This window comes from Molossus molossus, unplaced genomic scaffold (assembly GCF_014108415.1).
Source record: "Molossus molossus isolate mMolMol1 unplaced genomic scaffold, mMolMol1.p scaffold_m16_p_1, whole genome shotgun sequence".
Taxonomy (NCBI): Eukaryota; Metazoa; Chordata; class Mammalia; order Chiroptera; family Molossidae; genus Molossus; species Molossus molossus.
Genome location: NW_023425344.1, coordinates 13,573,438 through 13,589,648, shown reverse-complemented (window position 1 = coordinate 13,589,648; position 16,211 = coordinate 13,573,438). Strand labels below are relative to the sequence as shown.

General features: G+C 42.0%; 1 protein-coding gene and 1 pseudogene across 1 annotated transcript in view; both read left to right on the top strand.

The window, feature by feature from the left end:
* KCNIP4 (potassium voltage-gated channel interacting protein 4) overlaps window positions 1-16,118 on the top strand; it is a 767,671-nt gene extending 751,553 nt beyond the window's left edge. Inside the window, exons 5-8 of the mRNA XM_036262760.1 lie at window positions 10,434-10,541; window positions 12,421-12,525; window positions 13,139-13,201; window positions 14,832-16,118. Coding sequence (XP_036118653.1) covers window positions 10,434-10,541; window positions 12,421-12,525; window positions 13,139-13,201; window positions 14,832-14,879 — 324 coding nt within the window. The 3' untranslated portion in view covers window positions 14,880-16,118. The remainder of the gene's footprint in view (window positions 1-10,433; window positions 10,542-12,420; window positions 12,526-13,138; window positions 13,202-14,831) is intronic.
* LOC118636088 lies at window positions 5,203-6,008 on the top strand (annotated as a pseudogene).
* Window positions 16,119-16,211: the final 93 nt, after the last annotated feature.

The following is a 16,211-nucleotide window of genomic DNA, read 5'->3' as shown; positions in this document are numbered from 1 at the left end:
CTCCCCACTTGTGTGTCACTGTTTGTGAGTGACAAATAAATTATATTGTGCTAAGCCAATAAGATTTTCAAGTACTGATATAGCTGTTAATGTCCTCTAATTAATGTGATAGAAATAGATGATTGATGGATGGATAGAGAGAGAGAGAGATAATTAGAAATAGTTTCATGTCAGTTCACTTCAGGTTTTGACACCAAATAAGTTTTGGCACCAAAATTTACCCTCCTTCTGTTTTCATAATAAATGGGTTTTTGTGTGGTTTTCTTCATTTATTTTTTAAAAGTTGGAGGGAGGGGTGAATTGCAGATAAAAAGTGAAAGACCAGAATTACTAGCCACAGAGGAACCCCAAACTTAGGGAGGTTAAATGAGTTGTGTGTAGTCATTCAGTTAATAAATGGCAGAACTAGGATTGAACCCCAGTTCTGCCTAAGTCTCTAAAACCTATGGTTTTACCAGGACTCAGCGATTTTTTGTAAAGGGCAAAATAGTACTGTCACTATTGTATCTACTCAATTCTGCTGTTGTAGCACAAAAGCAACCAAACAAATTCTAAATAAATGGGCATAGCTGTATTTTAATAAAAATTCATGTACCAAAACAGGTAGTGATCCATATCTGACCCCAAGGCCATAGATTCACAATCTCCATTTTTTTTTTCCTTTATTAGTTTTAGAGAGAGAGAGGTCAGAGAGAGATAGAAACATTGATGAGAGAAACATCGATTGACCGCCTCCTACATGCCCCCACTGGGGATCTGGCCCACAACCTGGGCATGCGTCCCGACCTGGAATCAAACTGGCAACCTCTTGGTGCATGGGTCGATGCTCAACCACTGAGCCACACCTACCAAACACAGCCCCCATTCTTAAACAAGGCAGACTGCCTGCTAACAAGGGAGACTGAGCCATGATGTTTACTAGATGATGTCTAAGATAAACTTCTATCATTTAATTACCGAGTATTATCACCGGTATTACTACTCAGGAATCCATTCCATCCACAAAAATCAGAGCATGGCCTTTGAGGCAGAGGTCTGGGTTCAGTTTCCAGTTCCACTGCTCACTGGCTACACCCCTTGGCTCAGTCCCAAATGTTCTCTGAGTCTCCATCTATAGTATGAAGATAGCAGTACCTGTTCCCTATGGTTGCCTTAGGCTGACATGAAATAATACATGGAAATTGCCTAGCACAGGGCCACACACACATCAGTAAACAAACTCCAGTCACTCTTACTGTTAAACTCCAGGATTCCCAGGGCTCTTTAACCCAAGGATTTCACTTTGTTCTTAAGGAAATTTGTCAAAATAGTGGGACATAGAGAAAAACGTTTTCCACAGTATCATTTATAATAAAAAAAAAACTAATTCATTCACATATCTAGAAGTAGGGGGTGTGGTTAAATAAATTACAATATATTTGTATGACGAAGCAGCGTTTCAGACTCCAGACTGCAACCCTTACCAAGTGGTAAAATAAATTTAGAGATGAATGACAAGAATCTTTAAAAATTAATAGTAGAAAAATTTAAATAGAGTCATAACTTTAGTTTCTGGTATATAATTGTGTGTGTGCGTGTGTGTGTGTGTGTGTGTACTAAGCTTCCATTTAAAATGCAATTCTTAGTGTGGTTTTGGGTCCCAAATGTTCAAAAGCCACTATGATAGTATTTTATTAGATTAAACCATATGAAATTACTATTCTAGACAAATATGGTCAAAAAGATCAGCAATTTCATATGGTTCAATCAAATAGGTAGTTATTTAAATGCTGTCACAGGAATGTCCCAGTGATGTGGGGAAATGTTTAAATTTTAAGGGAAATAGACCGAATTATATATATGCCCTATGACCCTTACTATAAATATATGTTAAGATATACATAAAAAAGAAGAATGGAAATGTTCAATGTGAATAGGCAATTAGGATTATTTGTTACAGCAATTTTCTTAAGTACAGTTTTCTGTATTATTTTACATAAACCAAGCATTATATTTATGTATACGTTTGTTATAATTTGTATTTATGATTTTGTTTAAAAACTCATTAAATTTTAATGGCCTCCAATAAAATCAAACCAGAGAACTTTCTTCTAATGTAATTTAATATGGCTATAATCACTTATCAAGATACTGAATTATCTAAATAGACAGCATTGTGTATCAATCAAAGTAAGTACATTATGTCTTCTACATGATAAAATAAAGCTGCCAATCTTGGAAAATATACTTATTATTTTTTAGAGATGGTAATACTTTATTAGTTCCAAAAAATGTGAACTTTAGGTAATACCCCAAATTTTTATCTTTTTAATACTTTAAATAGTAGCTCAATCACTGTGGAAGCAAGGAAGGTCACAACAGAGAAAATTAACAACCTTAAAATGGTTTATGAAACTATATAAGCTAGCACAAAATAAGAAATATACTAAGCCCTGGCCGGTTTGGCTCAGCGGTTGGAGCGTCGGCCTGCGGTTCACAGAGACCCGGGTTCGGTTCCCGCTAAGGGCACGTGCCTCAGTTGCAGTTTGTCCCCGGCCCTGGTTGGTCGTGTGGGTGATAGCCACTCGATGTGTCCCTTCACATCGATGTTTCTCTCTCTCTCTCTTTCTCTCTCTCCCTCCCGCTCTATCTGAACAAAAAAAAAATGGAAAAATGTCCTCGGGTGAGGATAAAAAAAAAAAAAAAAAAGAAATATACTACACTTGTGTATGACTTTCCCTTCTGAATCTGCCACAGCCTAGCTCAATTGACCTTTTTAACTTTTGACAAGTCACTTAATGTTGTTTTCCCCTCTGCAAATATGACCACGGCAAATGCCCCCAGATGCATGATTCTGAGCTATAGTGCTCTTTGGCAGATGGGAGGCAGAAGGGCTAATGTTCCCGGCATAGTAGCCAGCACTCAGGCACTGTAAGTAAAGGTCTGAGGATTGACAGAGCCTGTACTGAATAAGACTAGGTTATTATCAAGTCAGTCTTATGCCCTTTTCTCTTTTGCTTGATCATAAGAGAATCAAAACTAGGATTCAGTACCCACCTCCCTAATCATTTTTGTACATTAGGGAACTGATGCAACATTTTCTCACAGATAAAACTAGGATAACTGTGTAAAGTTCTCATGAGATTTGTGTGTTTTTTAAGCTTGCTACTCCTGCTTGACAGATTTCAATGACCATTCAGAAAAGCATGGAGCAAAAACCATAGAAGACATATTGATTTTCTCATTTTCTTTAGCACAAGTAAGGAATCATTCTTTTTTGACATAACTATGGATATCATCCTGAAAGATGATATGTTGTAAGAGAGAGGGGTACTCAAGGCCCAAAGCTATCTTTTAATGGTAGTGTTTTCTTTGTACATCGTATTTAAGAAGATGTGATTTAGATGTCAGCTTGTGAATCAGGATACTTTTGGTCACAAATAATAGAAAAATCATACACTAACAGAAACAGTTTGACGGCTCTATGGCCAGAGGTAGGGCTGGCTATAACCTGTGGGTCACAAGAAGACGCCAGCAGCTCCTGGCTCCAGGCTTGATTGTTCCCGTGGAGCAGAGGGTCAGCATCTCTGTCCTTCCATTCTTAGGGGGAGTCCTGAGATCTCTCAGATGTGGACTGGGTTCAGCCGCATGCCAACCACAGATCCAACTGCCTTGACCAAACGAATAAACTGCCTCCTGACTTTACCCATCACTAAAGGCAAATTTGTAGTGCTTCTGCACAACTGATTGGAGGAAACAAAGGGCCTACTAAGAGGGCAAACAATAAAAATCTGCTGGTGACTTTAAAAGAAACCAGATTAAAAGTGCTGTATTTAAGTCTTTCATAGGTGCTAGGGTCTGTTCTGTTTGGGGATGGGGCCTTTGATGATTTTGTAGGACAGTGGTTGTTCTCAAAGTGTGATCCCAGGACCAGGAATGTGTTAGAAATGTAAATTCTTTATACCTTTTGCCAAACTTCCAGTTATAAAATAAGTAAGTCACAGGGATGTAATGTGCAGCATGACAACTATGGTTAATAATACTGTACTGCATATTTGGGGAAAAAAATCATTCATAAAAAAGTTAAAAACCTGCTTTAAAAAAATAGTTTATTCTTGGAACCGACCCCAGGCCTAATGAATCAGAAACCAGATTAAAGAAATGACCACTCAGGCCACCACCAGGGCTGCCTTGCAAGGAGGCCGGGGTCCAAGCTGGTGGCAGCCCGGAGCTGATGTCCCCGGGCCTGGGCCTGGGCCTGGCTGGAGGCAACCTTGAATCCTGACAGCCTTTCCTTGCCCGGGCGACTCCTCTCCGGTGTGGTCCCCTGGTCTTTCTGGGGTGTTGTTCTTGTCTCAGGCCTCCAGCTGGTTGCTGCGACTTCCCAAGGGTTGCGATGAGCGACAGTACTCAGCACCCAAGCAGGTAGAAAACTTGAGAAGGCATGTAAGGATGGCCCAAAGAAGCTGGTCGTGGAGGGAGATGCAGACACGTGTACGCGACTGCGCCTGTTGTTTGCAGTTGCAGGAGCCCAGACTGCGGTTCTCTTCCTGGGGCCGCGGGCCAGCCTGCGGTCTGCACAGGGGCCAGGGAGCCCGTCCGGAACCTCTCGGGAGGACTCGGGTTTCTCCTCCAGACTCAGGTCACCTGGGCGGGTTGGGGCGACCCCATGTGCGCACCGCGCTGCGGAAACAGGGAGCGACGAGGATGCTCGGCCCAGTGTCAGAGGGCAGGTACGGGGCTAAGACCTGGACACCGTCTGCACCTTACCCGGGATTCTAGAGTTTTCTCCTGGTGAATTCCCGATGGATGTGCCTCTTGGTTGCTGGCAGCTCCGGGCAGGAGAAATGGCTGCTAGCAGATTTGGGTTGGGGAGGCCGAATGTTCTTCCGTTGAAGGGGAGGAATTTCTTGCTGTGATCCTTGCCGTGCTTGTGCTTTGTGAATTTTTCATGTTACTTAGTGATGTCCCGGTGTCATTGGCCGGAGGTGAAAAGTGCAGCCTGTGAGGGCGAAGGAGAGGCTGGGGCCGGTCCTGAAAGGCTGTTCCTGGCGGACACCCACTCGCCCCGGGCGGTGCCAGGCCACCGCTTAGACAGAGTCCGCGGAGTGGCCCCCGGAGATGGTCTTCGTGTTCGGGGACGTGTTTGATGAAGGGGAGTGGAGCTCCCCGGGCCTGGGCTAGGATTGGAGAGGCCCCAGGAGAGGGCCAGGCACCCACGCCATGCGCGGTGAAGGCAGGGGCTGGAGCCGCGACGTCGGCTTCCACGCTCAGAGGAGCACGTGCAGAAGAAAACGACCTGAGGACGTGCTCAACCGGACAGGCTGTTCTCCTGGAAAGGAATTAATTTCGTGATGGTGACCGCGTCGCACTGGAAGGGGACGGCTGCAGCATTTGCTCTGAAGCAGAGGCTGAACTCGTGGCGATTTCTCAGCGGCTGAACTGCTCCCGGGAGCGGGAACCGCGCTGCAGCCTCCGGGGCTGGGCAGCCGGTGCCGCTGGGCCCGGTCCCGCTGCCGCACTTCCCGCTGTACCGGCGAAGCGACGCCACCTGCGCTGCGGGGGTCGCCGCGCCTCCGGGAGAAAGGGGCCCCTTTCTGGGGAGACGCACTGTCTCGGGAGGCCTCCCAGAGGCTGCTGTGGCGGCTGCGCCCCGCCTGGTCCGGAGGGGCCACACGCACAGCGCCTGCGAGGTGCTGCACGGAGCGGGCACCCCGAGCTCAGCTGGAGGAACAGAAATACCCCCAGTTTCATCCTGGGCAGCCTGACGCCCACAGAGCATGCCCTGGCCAATGCTACCGTCCCTTGGAGGACAGGGTTCTGATCACGCACTGGGGAGCAGCTGGGGTCCTGTGGTCCTCCTATTAGTTCACCTTGGATTTCTAGACTCACCTTTTCTTTCTGTTTGTAAGCTGCTCAGAAAGCGGAAGACGGTGTTGAAGAGCAGAGGACTTTGTGCGTTTAGTAACAAATGGCAAAGCCAAAGAAACAACTTCAGGCCGTACTCACGGGCGATGACACCCAAGTAGACTGTCTGCATGCACACCACAGGAATTCGAAGTCATTGATGCAAATGACTGCAGAATACAGAGCTGATTGTACTGTTCTCATGCTGTAAAAGTGGAACGTGTACTCTACACGTCTGTTTTCACATTTTATCAAATATATGTATAAGCAAAGATTGGTCTGTACACTGTGTGAACGTCATTGACGTCATCACTTGCAGGCACTGGACAGTCCCTCCTTCCCCAGGATGGAGCCTGGAGCACACTTGGGGTTACACGCGGTGCACACAGACCGAACATTGGGTTTGCTTCTATCCTGCAAACTCGTTCTCAAAGTCCCATGTTTTATAAAGCTGTGCACTGGAAATAAATGTACAGATACGTGGAGCAGTAGTACTCTGTATATACAGGCTTCTGTACTTCTGTGCTAATTAATGGACTCAGATTTTTAAATAAGTGTAATTTTCTCTCCAGCAGACCCAGTTGTTAAATCTGAATTAATGCCTGTCAGTGGTCAAACTTGAAAAATAGACTAGGAAGTGGCTTTCAGTATTTACAAATAAATATCTTGATAATTTTAAGCCAGATAAAATGTATTCTTTTTTATTTTTTCTAAGAGTTTAGTTCTTTCTTCAAACTTTTAAATAGGAAGGTCAATTACAGGGGAGTTGTTGAGTAGTAATGCATGTAACAATATACGACTTAATTTTTGGTGTATACATGGGCAGTGTATCTCTTCAGTTTTTCCTCATGTTTTACTTTTAAACTGCTATGAAAACTGAAAGTAAGTTCTGCTTTATATACCTCAGTTGAACTAAGAGTTTTACCAAACAGTTAAGGATGAGAGGAGCAGGAATTTGGTGATAATGAAATAAAATGTTTGTTGGCCAAAAAAAAGAAAAAGTGACTCCAGGGGTAGGCCCTCCAGGTGATTCTATTACAAGCTAAATTTTGAGAATCAATGCTATAAGAATGTGTTCAAAGACCTTGTATCCAGCACCACCACCCTTTCGACTAAGGGCATAGAACTGCCTTGTGATTTGAAGCAACCAGTAGGTTTACATCGATAACCATCAACCTCAGCTGGCTTTTCAGAACTGTCCAGCAATCTTCCTCTGCCGAGCTGACCTGCCCATGCCCTGCCGTGACTGTTTTATACCCAAGAAAGCCAAAGCTTAGAGTTTGCAAGTTGGATACTGCACAACTCCAAAGGGAACCATTACCTCTTAATTGAAATACATATTACAGGTTTAAATGTACTGTCACGGTTTTCCAGGAGACGGCAGGGAGATATTTTGAGGGACCTCCACCTCCCTGTAATTTGCTCAAGTCAACTTCTTCTCTAGGGGTAGCGCTGCCCCCTTTTCACTCCTCGAACCTCCAACTCTGACCCTTTCTGGCATGTCCTTCACTCCCAAGCAGACGTCCCTAAGGCTATCAGATGGGGACTTACTCATCTTCCCACCTCTTGTCAGCTACTGGCACCTCTACCACGTTCTTTCTCTGTATCAGCTGAGGAAATGAACCTCCCCCTTTACAGCTTGGACAACCCACCTGCATTTGCATCCCCCCACTTTCTCAGGAGCATCAGTCCTTCCATACCCTCCCTCTCTCACACACAGTCTTTAGTATTTTCCACTTTTTAGATTCTTCCCTTCAGTATTCAAAGGGCTTATCTTCAAAACTTTCTGTTGTGGCCCCGTGTTCCTCTCCACCTGTACCCATGTCCCGGGATCTACACACAGGAAGCTGGGTGTTTTCTGCACAGTTTCCATCTCTCTTCCCGCCCTCAGCTCCACCGAAGCTTCTCCCGTTGGCCACTGAACTCCCTGCTGCTGACCCAACGGACTCTTCTCAGTCCTCGGCAGCATCTTGTGTCAGTACAAATAATCTCTTCTTCGTGGGATGTTCCCTTCTCGTACTTTTTAACAACTTCTGTTCAAGATCCTTTGCTGGCTTCTCCTTTTTTCTCTTCCTACTAAATGTTGGAATTCTTTGTGGCCTAGATGCTCTTTTCCTCTTACTTTACATTTTACCCTGAATAAAGGTGGGAAGTAAAGGAGGTATCATGACCCAGCTGTTGAAGCACCATTTGTTGAGGACTCTTCTTTCCCCATGGCTCGGCCTTGGCATCCTTGTCGGAAATCAGTGTCCACAGATGTGTGAGTTTATGCCTGGATCTTCAGGTGTATTGCATCGGTTTGTATATGTCTCCTCAGGCCAGTGCCAGACTGTACAGCTTTGTAGAGAGTTTTAAAATTAGAAAGTTTGAGTTCTTCAATTTTGTTTTCCTGTTTCAATATTGCCTTGGCTATGTGGGGCCCCTTGCAATTCCATGTGAACTTGAAGATCAGCTTTTCCATTTTTTACAAAGGAAGTCAATGGTCATTCTTGATAAATTTGTTTAATAAAGTAAGAACGGTATGCTTCCATAACAATAAAAATCAGTGTCATGTTCAGTGTAAAAACACTAGAAATAGTCTCATTAAATTCAGTAACAAAATAAAGATGTCTACCATTACTGTAATTAGGTAATGTTGTTTGGGAAGTATCACTCAATACATTTAGAAAAAGTAATTAAAAATATAAAAATTAAAAAGTAGCGGTAAAATAAACTCCATTTGTAGCTAATATGATCACTTATAGAAGAACCCAGGAGAGTCCATTGAGAAACTATCATATACAATAGAAACATTCATATAAAATAGAAACAGCATATAAAATTATTATACAGAAGTCAATACCTTACATATATACTGTACAAACAAAATTTAGAATATATAATAGAAGAAAATACCTCATTTGGAGCAGCAACAGAAGGACTAAAATATCTAGCTATAAATATGATTAAGAAATATGGCTCAGCCAGTGTGGCTCAGTAGTTGAGCGTCGATCCATGCACCAAGAGGTCGCTGGTTCGATTCCTGGTCAGGGCACATGCCCAGGTTGTGGGCCAAATCCCCAGTGGGGGGCATGCAGGAGGTGGCCATTCGATGTTCTCTCTCATTAATGTTTCTATCTCTCTCTCCCTCTCCCTTTCTCTTTCTCTAAAATCAATAAAGAAAAAAGAAATATGAACAAACACTTTGGGGGGAGGCAGAAAGATCTAGACTATACCAGAGTTTGGTATGCTGAATAATGGCTCACCAAAGATGTCCACATCCTAATTCCAGGAACTTGTGGCTATGTTACCTTACATAGGAAAACAAGGTTTGCAGATGTGACTAGGTTCTTGAGATGGAGAGTTCATCCTGGATGATATGGATAGGCCCAGAGTAATTACAAGGGTTCTTATAAGAGGAGACAGAAAGATTAGAGTAAGAAGAAAAGCTAGGGCAACAGGAGCAGAGGTTGGAGTATGCTTTAAATATGGAGGAAGGGGCCACAAGTCAAGCAATGTAGGTGCCCTCTGGAGGCTGGAATGGGTAAGGCAGCATACTCTCCGGATCCCCTGCGGGGAGGTAGCTCTGTCTCCATCCGGATTTCAGCCCTGTGAAACCCATTTTAGATTTCTGACCTCCGAAGTGTAACATAATAAACATGTATTAGTTTATACATACTAATTCACTACAGGAGCAAAAAGGAACCAAAACATTCAATGACAAGAATGACTAGAACAAGCAAAAGGTATTCTACACCTTGAGCAGGAGACTCATCACAAGCACTTGTCAGTTCTGCCAAAGTTGATCTGAAAGTTTACCTCACACCCAATATATACCCCAACTTTAAGTAGATGCTATGATCTCCATTTTACAGATATGAATTGAGGCAACAGGATGTTGTCTGAGAACACAAAGCTATCAAATGACAGCTGGAATTTGAAGTCAGGCAGTCAGACTTCCAGCTCCATGTTCTTAACTGCTTCCCACATGCACATTGTTACCTGATTTCTAAGCAAAGGTAACAACTAACCCACATCTTAAGGACAGTCCTAATGTCTTAACAAATACACACACACACACACACACACACACACACACACATATAGAGATATATATATTTTATCCTCACCTGAGGATATTTTACCATTTAACAGATCTTTTTTATGGGAAGGGTATTATGTATGTGTTTCCATCTTGAAAAACACAGTGTTATTATTTTCAGTAAAAGAATTCCGTGTCCTTGTAGTAGAAAGCCAATACCACTTATAGCATGCACCTTGCTGTTTGTGGGTATCTGCTCTGATACAAATCCAATTACAAAATTGATTTAAGTCACAGTTTCCAATTACAAGATGAGAATGTTAACTCTAAGGCGTGTTCTGTGCTCACAAAGAACTCTGAGAAACAAATAACCAAGAATGCATGGATAAAGTTGCTAAATAAATGGTTCAAAAATCCAGTGGGTTGTAACCCTTGCTTCCATCTTTTAAGGGAGAATTTTACCTGAGTTGGCATTTTACTTTTTTTGGAAATGTCAAATCAAATTGTATTTTTTATTTCCTTTTAGGATTTCATCAATGGTCTTTCCATTTTGCTCCGGGGGACAGTACAAGAAAAACTCAACTGGGCATTTAATTTGTATGACATAAACAAAGATGGCTACATCACTAAAGAAGTAAGAAACACCTCACCAACAGCTATCCTTTGGGACATTTTCATTTTATAACTTCAAAATGTTAAACGTTTACAATTACTAATTTGAAAATTGCTCTTTCAGGAAATCTAAAATATTTTATGTGGTGGTAGAGAAATATTTTAATAAAAAAATCTGGAATAGATAGTAATAGTTTATGGTGAATCTGCAAAGTAAGATATAAAACATGTAAGGACTATACCCTTGTTTCCTAATGACACTTTAATAAACACCATGAATGAAACATAGACTGTGGCTGGATTCAGGAAGGAAATGTAGCCAAACTGTTAGAATATTTGGCCTGTGACCTGCCTTCCTACCCATATAATGTGATCCACATGGAAACAGATGCAATTTTAAAGTCCTACAGATTATGCAATGACCTGTATTGTGTGGAAAATGACCTCAGGGAATTGTGGGACCCCCCCCCAAACATTCCTAAGCAGGCTATGCAATAAGGAAGGCCCACAGACCAAATAAGATATTTATATCAAATGGTCCATTAAATCAATTTTAAACACAATGAGAAGCAAGGGGAGGGGATGGGATAAGTTAACAAACTCAGGATAAGGTGCAAGTTGGGTGGAAGGATCACATACCCGAGTCCTGGGAGGGTGCAATATTGTTATTCCTGTCTTTCTCTCTGCCTCACTGGCTCTCCCAAGGGGTGAGTTTTGAGCTAGAGGCCCCTCAAACAAAAGGTATCATGGGCCCGTGACATGAACTTGCTCTACTGGAGAAAGGGACGAGTGCCCCTGACCACAGCTCTGGTGACACAATTAGCCTGCTCAGTGGCCATGGTCTTCATTTGTGTTTCTTAGGCAGAGGACACATGGGGCCGGTGGTTCTCATCAATAGGTGGCTGAATTAAGACCTCACGAATATTAATTTTTAGTATATACTGAGCATATCCTGAATGGTTAGTGCCTGTTGTATATTTGGTATACAATAAGCATTTAGTGCTCAGATGCCTCAGGAACATGAGGCATCTCTTGGACCTTCAAGACCTTTCTATCTTTCTATGTTTCACACACACATGCTGTCTCAATACCTACACCCAACGCGTCCCATCAGTTCTGCCTGTGCAAACAAACTGCTTGCTACTTAGCTAAACAAAATATCCTTTTTAAAAGTTTCACCTATGATTTCTAAAATACGACTAGTTTATCATTTAGAATAGAATTGAATACTCTCAAAAGTAAATATTATCAACTTACTCTAGATCCTCTTATACGGAAAATTCAATATGGAGGAAATAAATGTGAACCAGTGAGGCAGAATGTCTAGATAATTAGATATTATTTTCACCGAGATAGAAAATAAGTAAAAAACTAGATTTTGATTGAGTAAAATAATGAAATTTCATGGTGTTTCCCAGAGTCATAATATTTTGATTAATCTACATGTGTGATGTCCTCAGCAAAAGCCATAGTAGAGGGAAAAAAATGAAAATCTTAATGAGCATGGGACTTAGTTTTAATAGAATTTTTATGATGTGAAGTTATATTTTATTCTTAATAAACAAATTGATAATAAACGTGTACAACCTATAATAATGCAATAAAACAAAAGTCGTCTCTGTGAAGTCTATGGAAACCCAAACGTTAAAACCAGAGTACGTATTTCTTTCTGATCATGGTCAATATGTGGAATCTATTCTGAAACCAAGATCAGAAATAGTCCCTACATTTTGATTCTGCTGCTTTTAAAGCACAAAGCTGTTGGCTTTTCCTCACAGCCAAAAGACATTTCATGAAGAATCAAAGAAAAATCAGAAATATTGAGTAGAAACAATGTTAACTTCCTTGGGGGTCTCCTCGCACGTTGCTGCGGCCTCACGTGTGTGCTGTTGGCTTTTCAGGAAATGCTTGACATAATGAAAGCGATATACGACATGATGGGCAAATGCACATATCCTGTCCTCAAAGAAGATGCTCCCAGACAACATGTGGAGACATTTTTCCAGGTAGGAATGCAAATGGAGTCAGAGAGAAAGAGAGGGACATTTTGTTTTCAAAATGTCATGATTCACAAGAATGTAAAGAAAAAGACTGTTTCCTGAAAGGGATAAAATGATAGAATGTTCAGCATCCTAGCAATTTAGTAATCTTGGTTTTGAATTTATTATAATACTGATCACTACACTTATTGAATATTCATGATATCCTAGACAGAACACTAAGCAACTGCCGAGTTTCACATGGTCTGGGGTGTTTTTGCACTCCATTCTCACGAGAACTATGAGGTTATAAACCTTTATTAGCCCTATTTTACAGACGAGAAGACCAAGGCTCTGAGTTTCAGCAAATCACCTGAGCTCTTGGCATAGCTGGAGGGCAGGAATTTACCCAGGCTAGTGACTAGACCTTCAGTCTGTCCTACTGACAAGGAACAGCCTACAAGGAGTCAGCAGATGACTCCTGCTCTAAGAAACGACTAGTTCGTGCTCTGCAGCAGTTCCTCCCAATAAACAAGCAGTGGGCTTTTAATTTTTTTAATCAGCTTCAGCTCATTTGTCAAGTGTAGGGTACCTTGGGGTAAGTCTGAATAAAGTTTTTTGTTCTTTTCTTCCTGAACAGAAAATGGACAAAAATAAAGATGGAGTTGTTACTATAGATGAGTTCATCGAAAGTTGCCAAAAAGTAAGTAACGGCAGTAAAGGAGCCGTCCCGTTGTTTCCATGACAGCTAGACTGAATACTGCCAGCTAGCCACCGTGAAGTGAGCAAAACATAATAGTCATATGCCCAAGTTTACCATTTCACATAGCTGAGACCAGCCCTGCTCCGAAACAAGCACCGATTTCTACGCTCAACTGATCAGCAGCCCTGGGGGTGCAAAAACTGCACGTAAACTGAGTTTTTGTTCCCTAAATCCTTTAGAGTGTTCGAGAATAAAACACGTTGAGATTTATACTGCTCTTTACCTGGACTTAGCCTATCACATGTATAGTCTATCGTAGCTTTACAATGCCAGTACAGCTAAGTATTCATCACAGGCCAAGCTTATAGCTGACTTCTAAGAGAAACATCATTGCTTTAATGTATGTGGCAATAAATGGCTTTTTGTCTTCAGTCACACAAAAACAAAGAGCAGTGAATTCCCTCAGAGGAGACATCTGCTGGTTGTCATCTGGCAGACCAGTTTTAGCTTACCTGGAATTATTTGACTTGATGTGTGGCTAGACTCACAATTAAGAATTTAAAAAAGAAATACAGACCAAAAAGCTTGTTGGTGGTTTAGCTTTTCTATTTATGAATTGATATCCTTTTCCTTTCCTGTTGCCTGCTTGTTCCTAAACTTGTATTTCGAGCTGGTGGACTGGAGAGAATTAATTTCATGGCGTCAACTTGCTGGGTGCTGCTGCGGTGACCTGGCTGCTAGGCCTGGGAGTCACCGTTAGTTCAGCTACCTGTTACCATTACTACAAAAGCTCACTACCTGCCATTTACATACAATCTCCAAGTGCCCTTGTAATGCCCGAAGTCTGTTTCTAAAGACTATGCTAAACCGAACGCACCCTCCAAGCAATGGTTTTCCCCAAACTATTCTTACTCTGGTGATGAGAGACCACTCATTTTTAAGCTCCTAAAGGCCACAATGAATTAGCCCTAACATATCCAGAAACAGGTGCAATTACTGCAAACATGTCCCAAAGCCCCAACTCCCAGGCCTCACGAAGTTGGCTCTTCACTCAAACCCTGCTTCTTCTGCATGTTCAAGTCTGTGATCCACCTGGAATGCCAGTTTGCATGTCCTCACTCTGTCTTACCTCTGACTTCCCTAGTTTCCATTCTGGCATTCTCATTTGAGAACTATCCTCTATTAACACCAAGTAAGGTTTAAACGAAATGTTTGAAGCCTGGTAGATTCAACAAAACCTAAAATGGGTTCCCCGACTCTCTATCTGGAACGTGGATAGAATGCTGTTCACATGTGCGAACACTCAGTAGTGGAGCTTTGGGCACAGGTGGCCGTTGGGGTAAGGCGGTACTTGGCGGGAAAATAGTGTGCAGCCTCGAATAACATCGTTTCATTCAGTGTAGTTCAGAGTCATTTCACTCAATGCCATCCACTCAGCATCGTCTCATTATGAATGCTGAGATGCCAAAGGAACTTAAACACTTGTTTATATCAATCAGCTTATGATACAACTGGTTTCTTCATGCATCATTTCACATAGTTGCAGAACTCATCAATGACGTTGAGGGAGGGTTTGCTGTACTTTCCCTTGCAAATATACTGAATTAACCCCGCTGTTTCTCCCTTGCAGGATGAAAACATAATGCGCTCCATGCAGCTCTTTGAAAATGTGATTTAACTTGTCAAATAGGTCCTCAATCAAACAGACAATGTGAACGATTCTACCACTCACAGTTGGAGCTACTACTTTTAGCGTAGACTGCTCAGCTTCGCACTGAGGCACATTATGCAAACCAGCTTTGTTTTCCTATGAAGCAGTCCCCAACCGATCTGAGTTTCCCACTTTTAAATTTGCATCTTTTCATTATACCACTGAGTTCATGGATGGTCTAAGTCATTTCATACCCTGTGAATATTCAAAAGTAATAGAATCTGGCATCTAGTTTTATTGATACTTCAGCCATGGGATTATTGAGGCTTTCACATATCAGTGACTTTAAAATGTTTTTTTTTTTCTATTCACTTGTATGCATTAAACCCCAAGATTTTAAATGGTTTCCTAAAGTACTGGCATCTGCATTTAATTTCCAGAAATTAATTTCTGTGTCTGTATGCTGTAATCCCAGTCACGTACTGTAAGTGCGCAAGGTCACCAAGTTCAAGAAAGCAAACCATAGTCCCCGTTTCTACAGATTGGCTGCCTTCTGTCAAAGACCTGCATTTAGCTGGCAGTTTTGGTAATAATATGAACAAATTAGTTTATCACCAGATGTCAGCATATGCCTAACAGCTTATTTAATAAGCATTTCTTAATTTTCCATAAATACATATTAAACCAAGGCCTACATGATGTATATAATTTTGGATTTGTTCAATCCTACAGGTTGACTGTTTTCTATTGTCACTAAGGGGAAGTCCAAGAAGGTGTGACACAAAGTGAGGGTGTTTCTAGGCACATGCGAAGGGTCATCTGTCCTCCAGTACCCGGTAATGCTTAAGAAGTTATTTTTACAGCAATAAAAGCCTATTGCACCCCTTCCCCCGACTCCCTCGTGGCACCTATATATTATTACCTGCCATCAGGGACAAGGAAGCCTGACCGCCCCAGTGCGTGCTGGGAAGAAACAGCAAGCAGAAGCCACTGTGAAAGCACCAGTGACTCCCTATGGCCAGACCTGCAATACTATAATTTAGTTGAAAATGAATATAAGTGCTAAGCAACTTGTCTGGACTGTATTATGATTTATTTAGCTTATCATAAAACACCTATAATTCAGATTCTTTTTAACTCTTTCAAGCCAAATTGTAAAGTTGCCACATTACTAAAGATACACACACCCTCCCTGTTTTGCAGAAATATGACAAAGACCAAGAAGCGACAGTAGGAGGAAACTTATGACTGTCTTTGCAACACTAAATCAGGTATCTATTCTGGTGTAGAGAGAGGATTGGAAAGCTGCCCTGCTATCACCAGTGTAGAAATGAAGAGTAGTACAATACATGTACACTG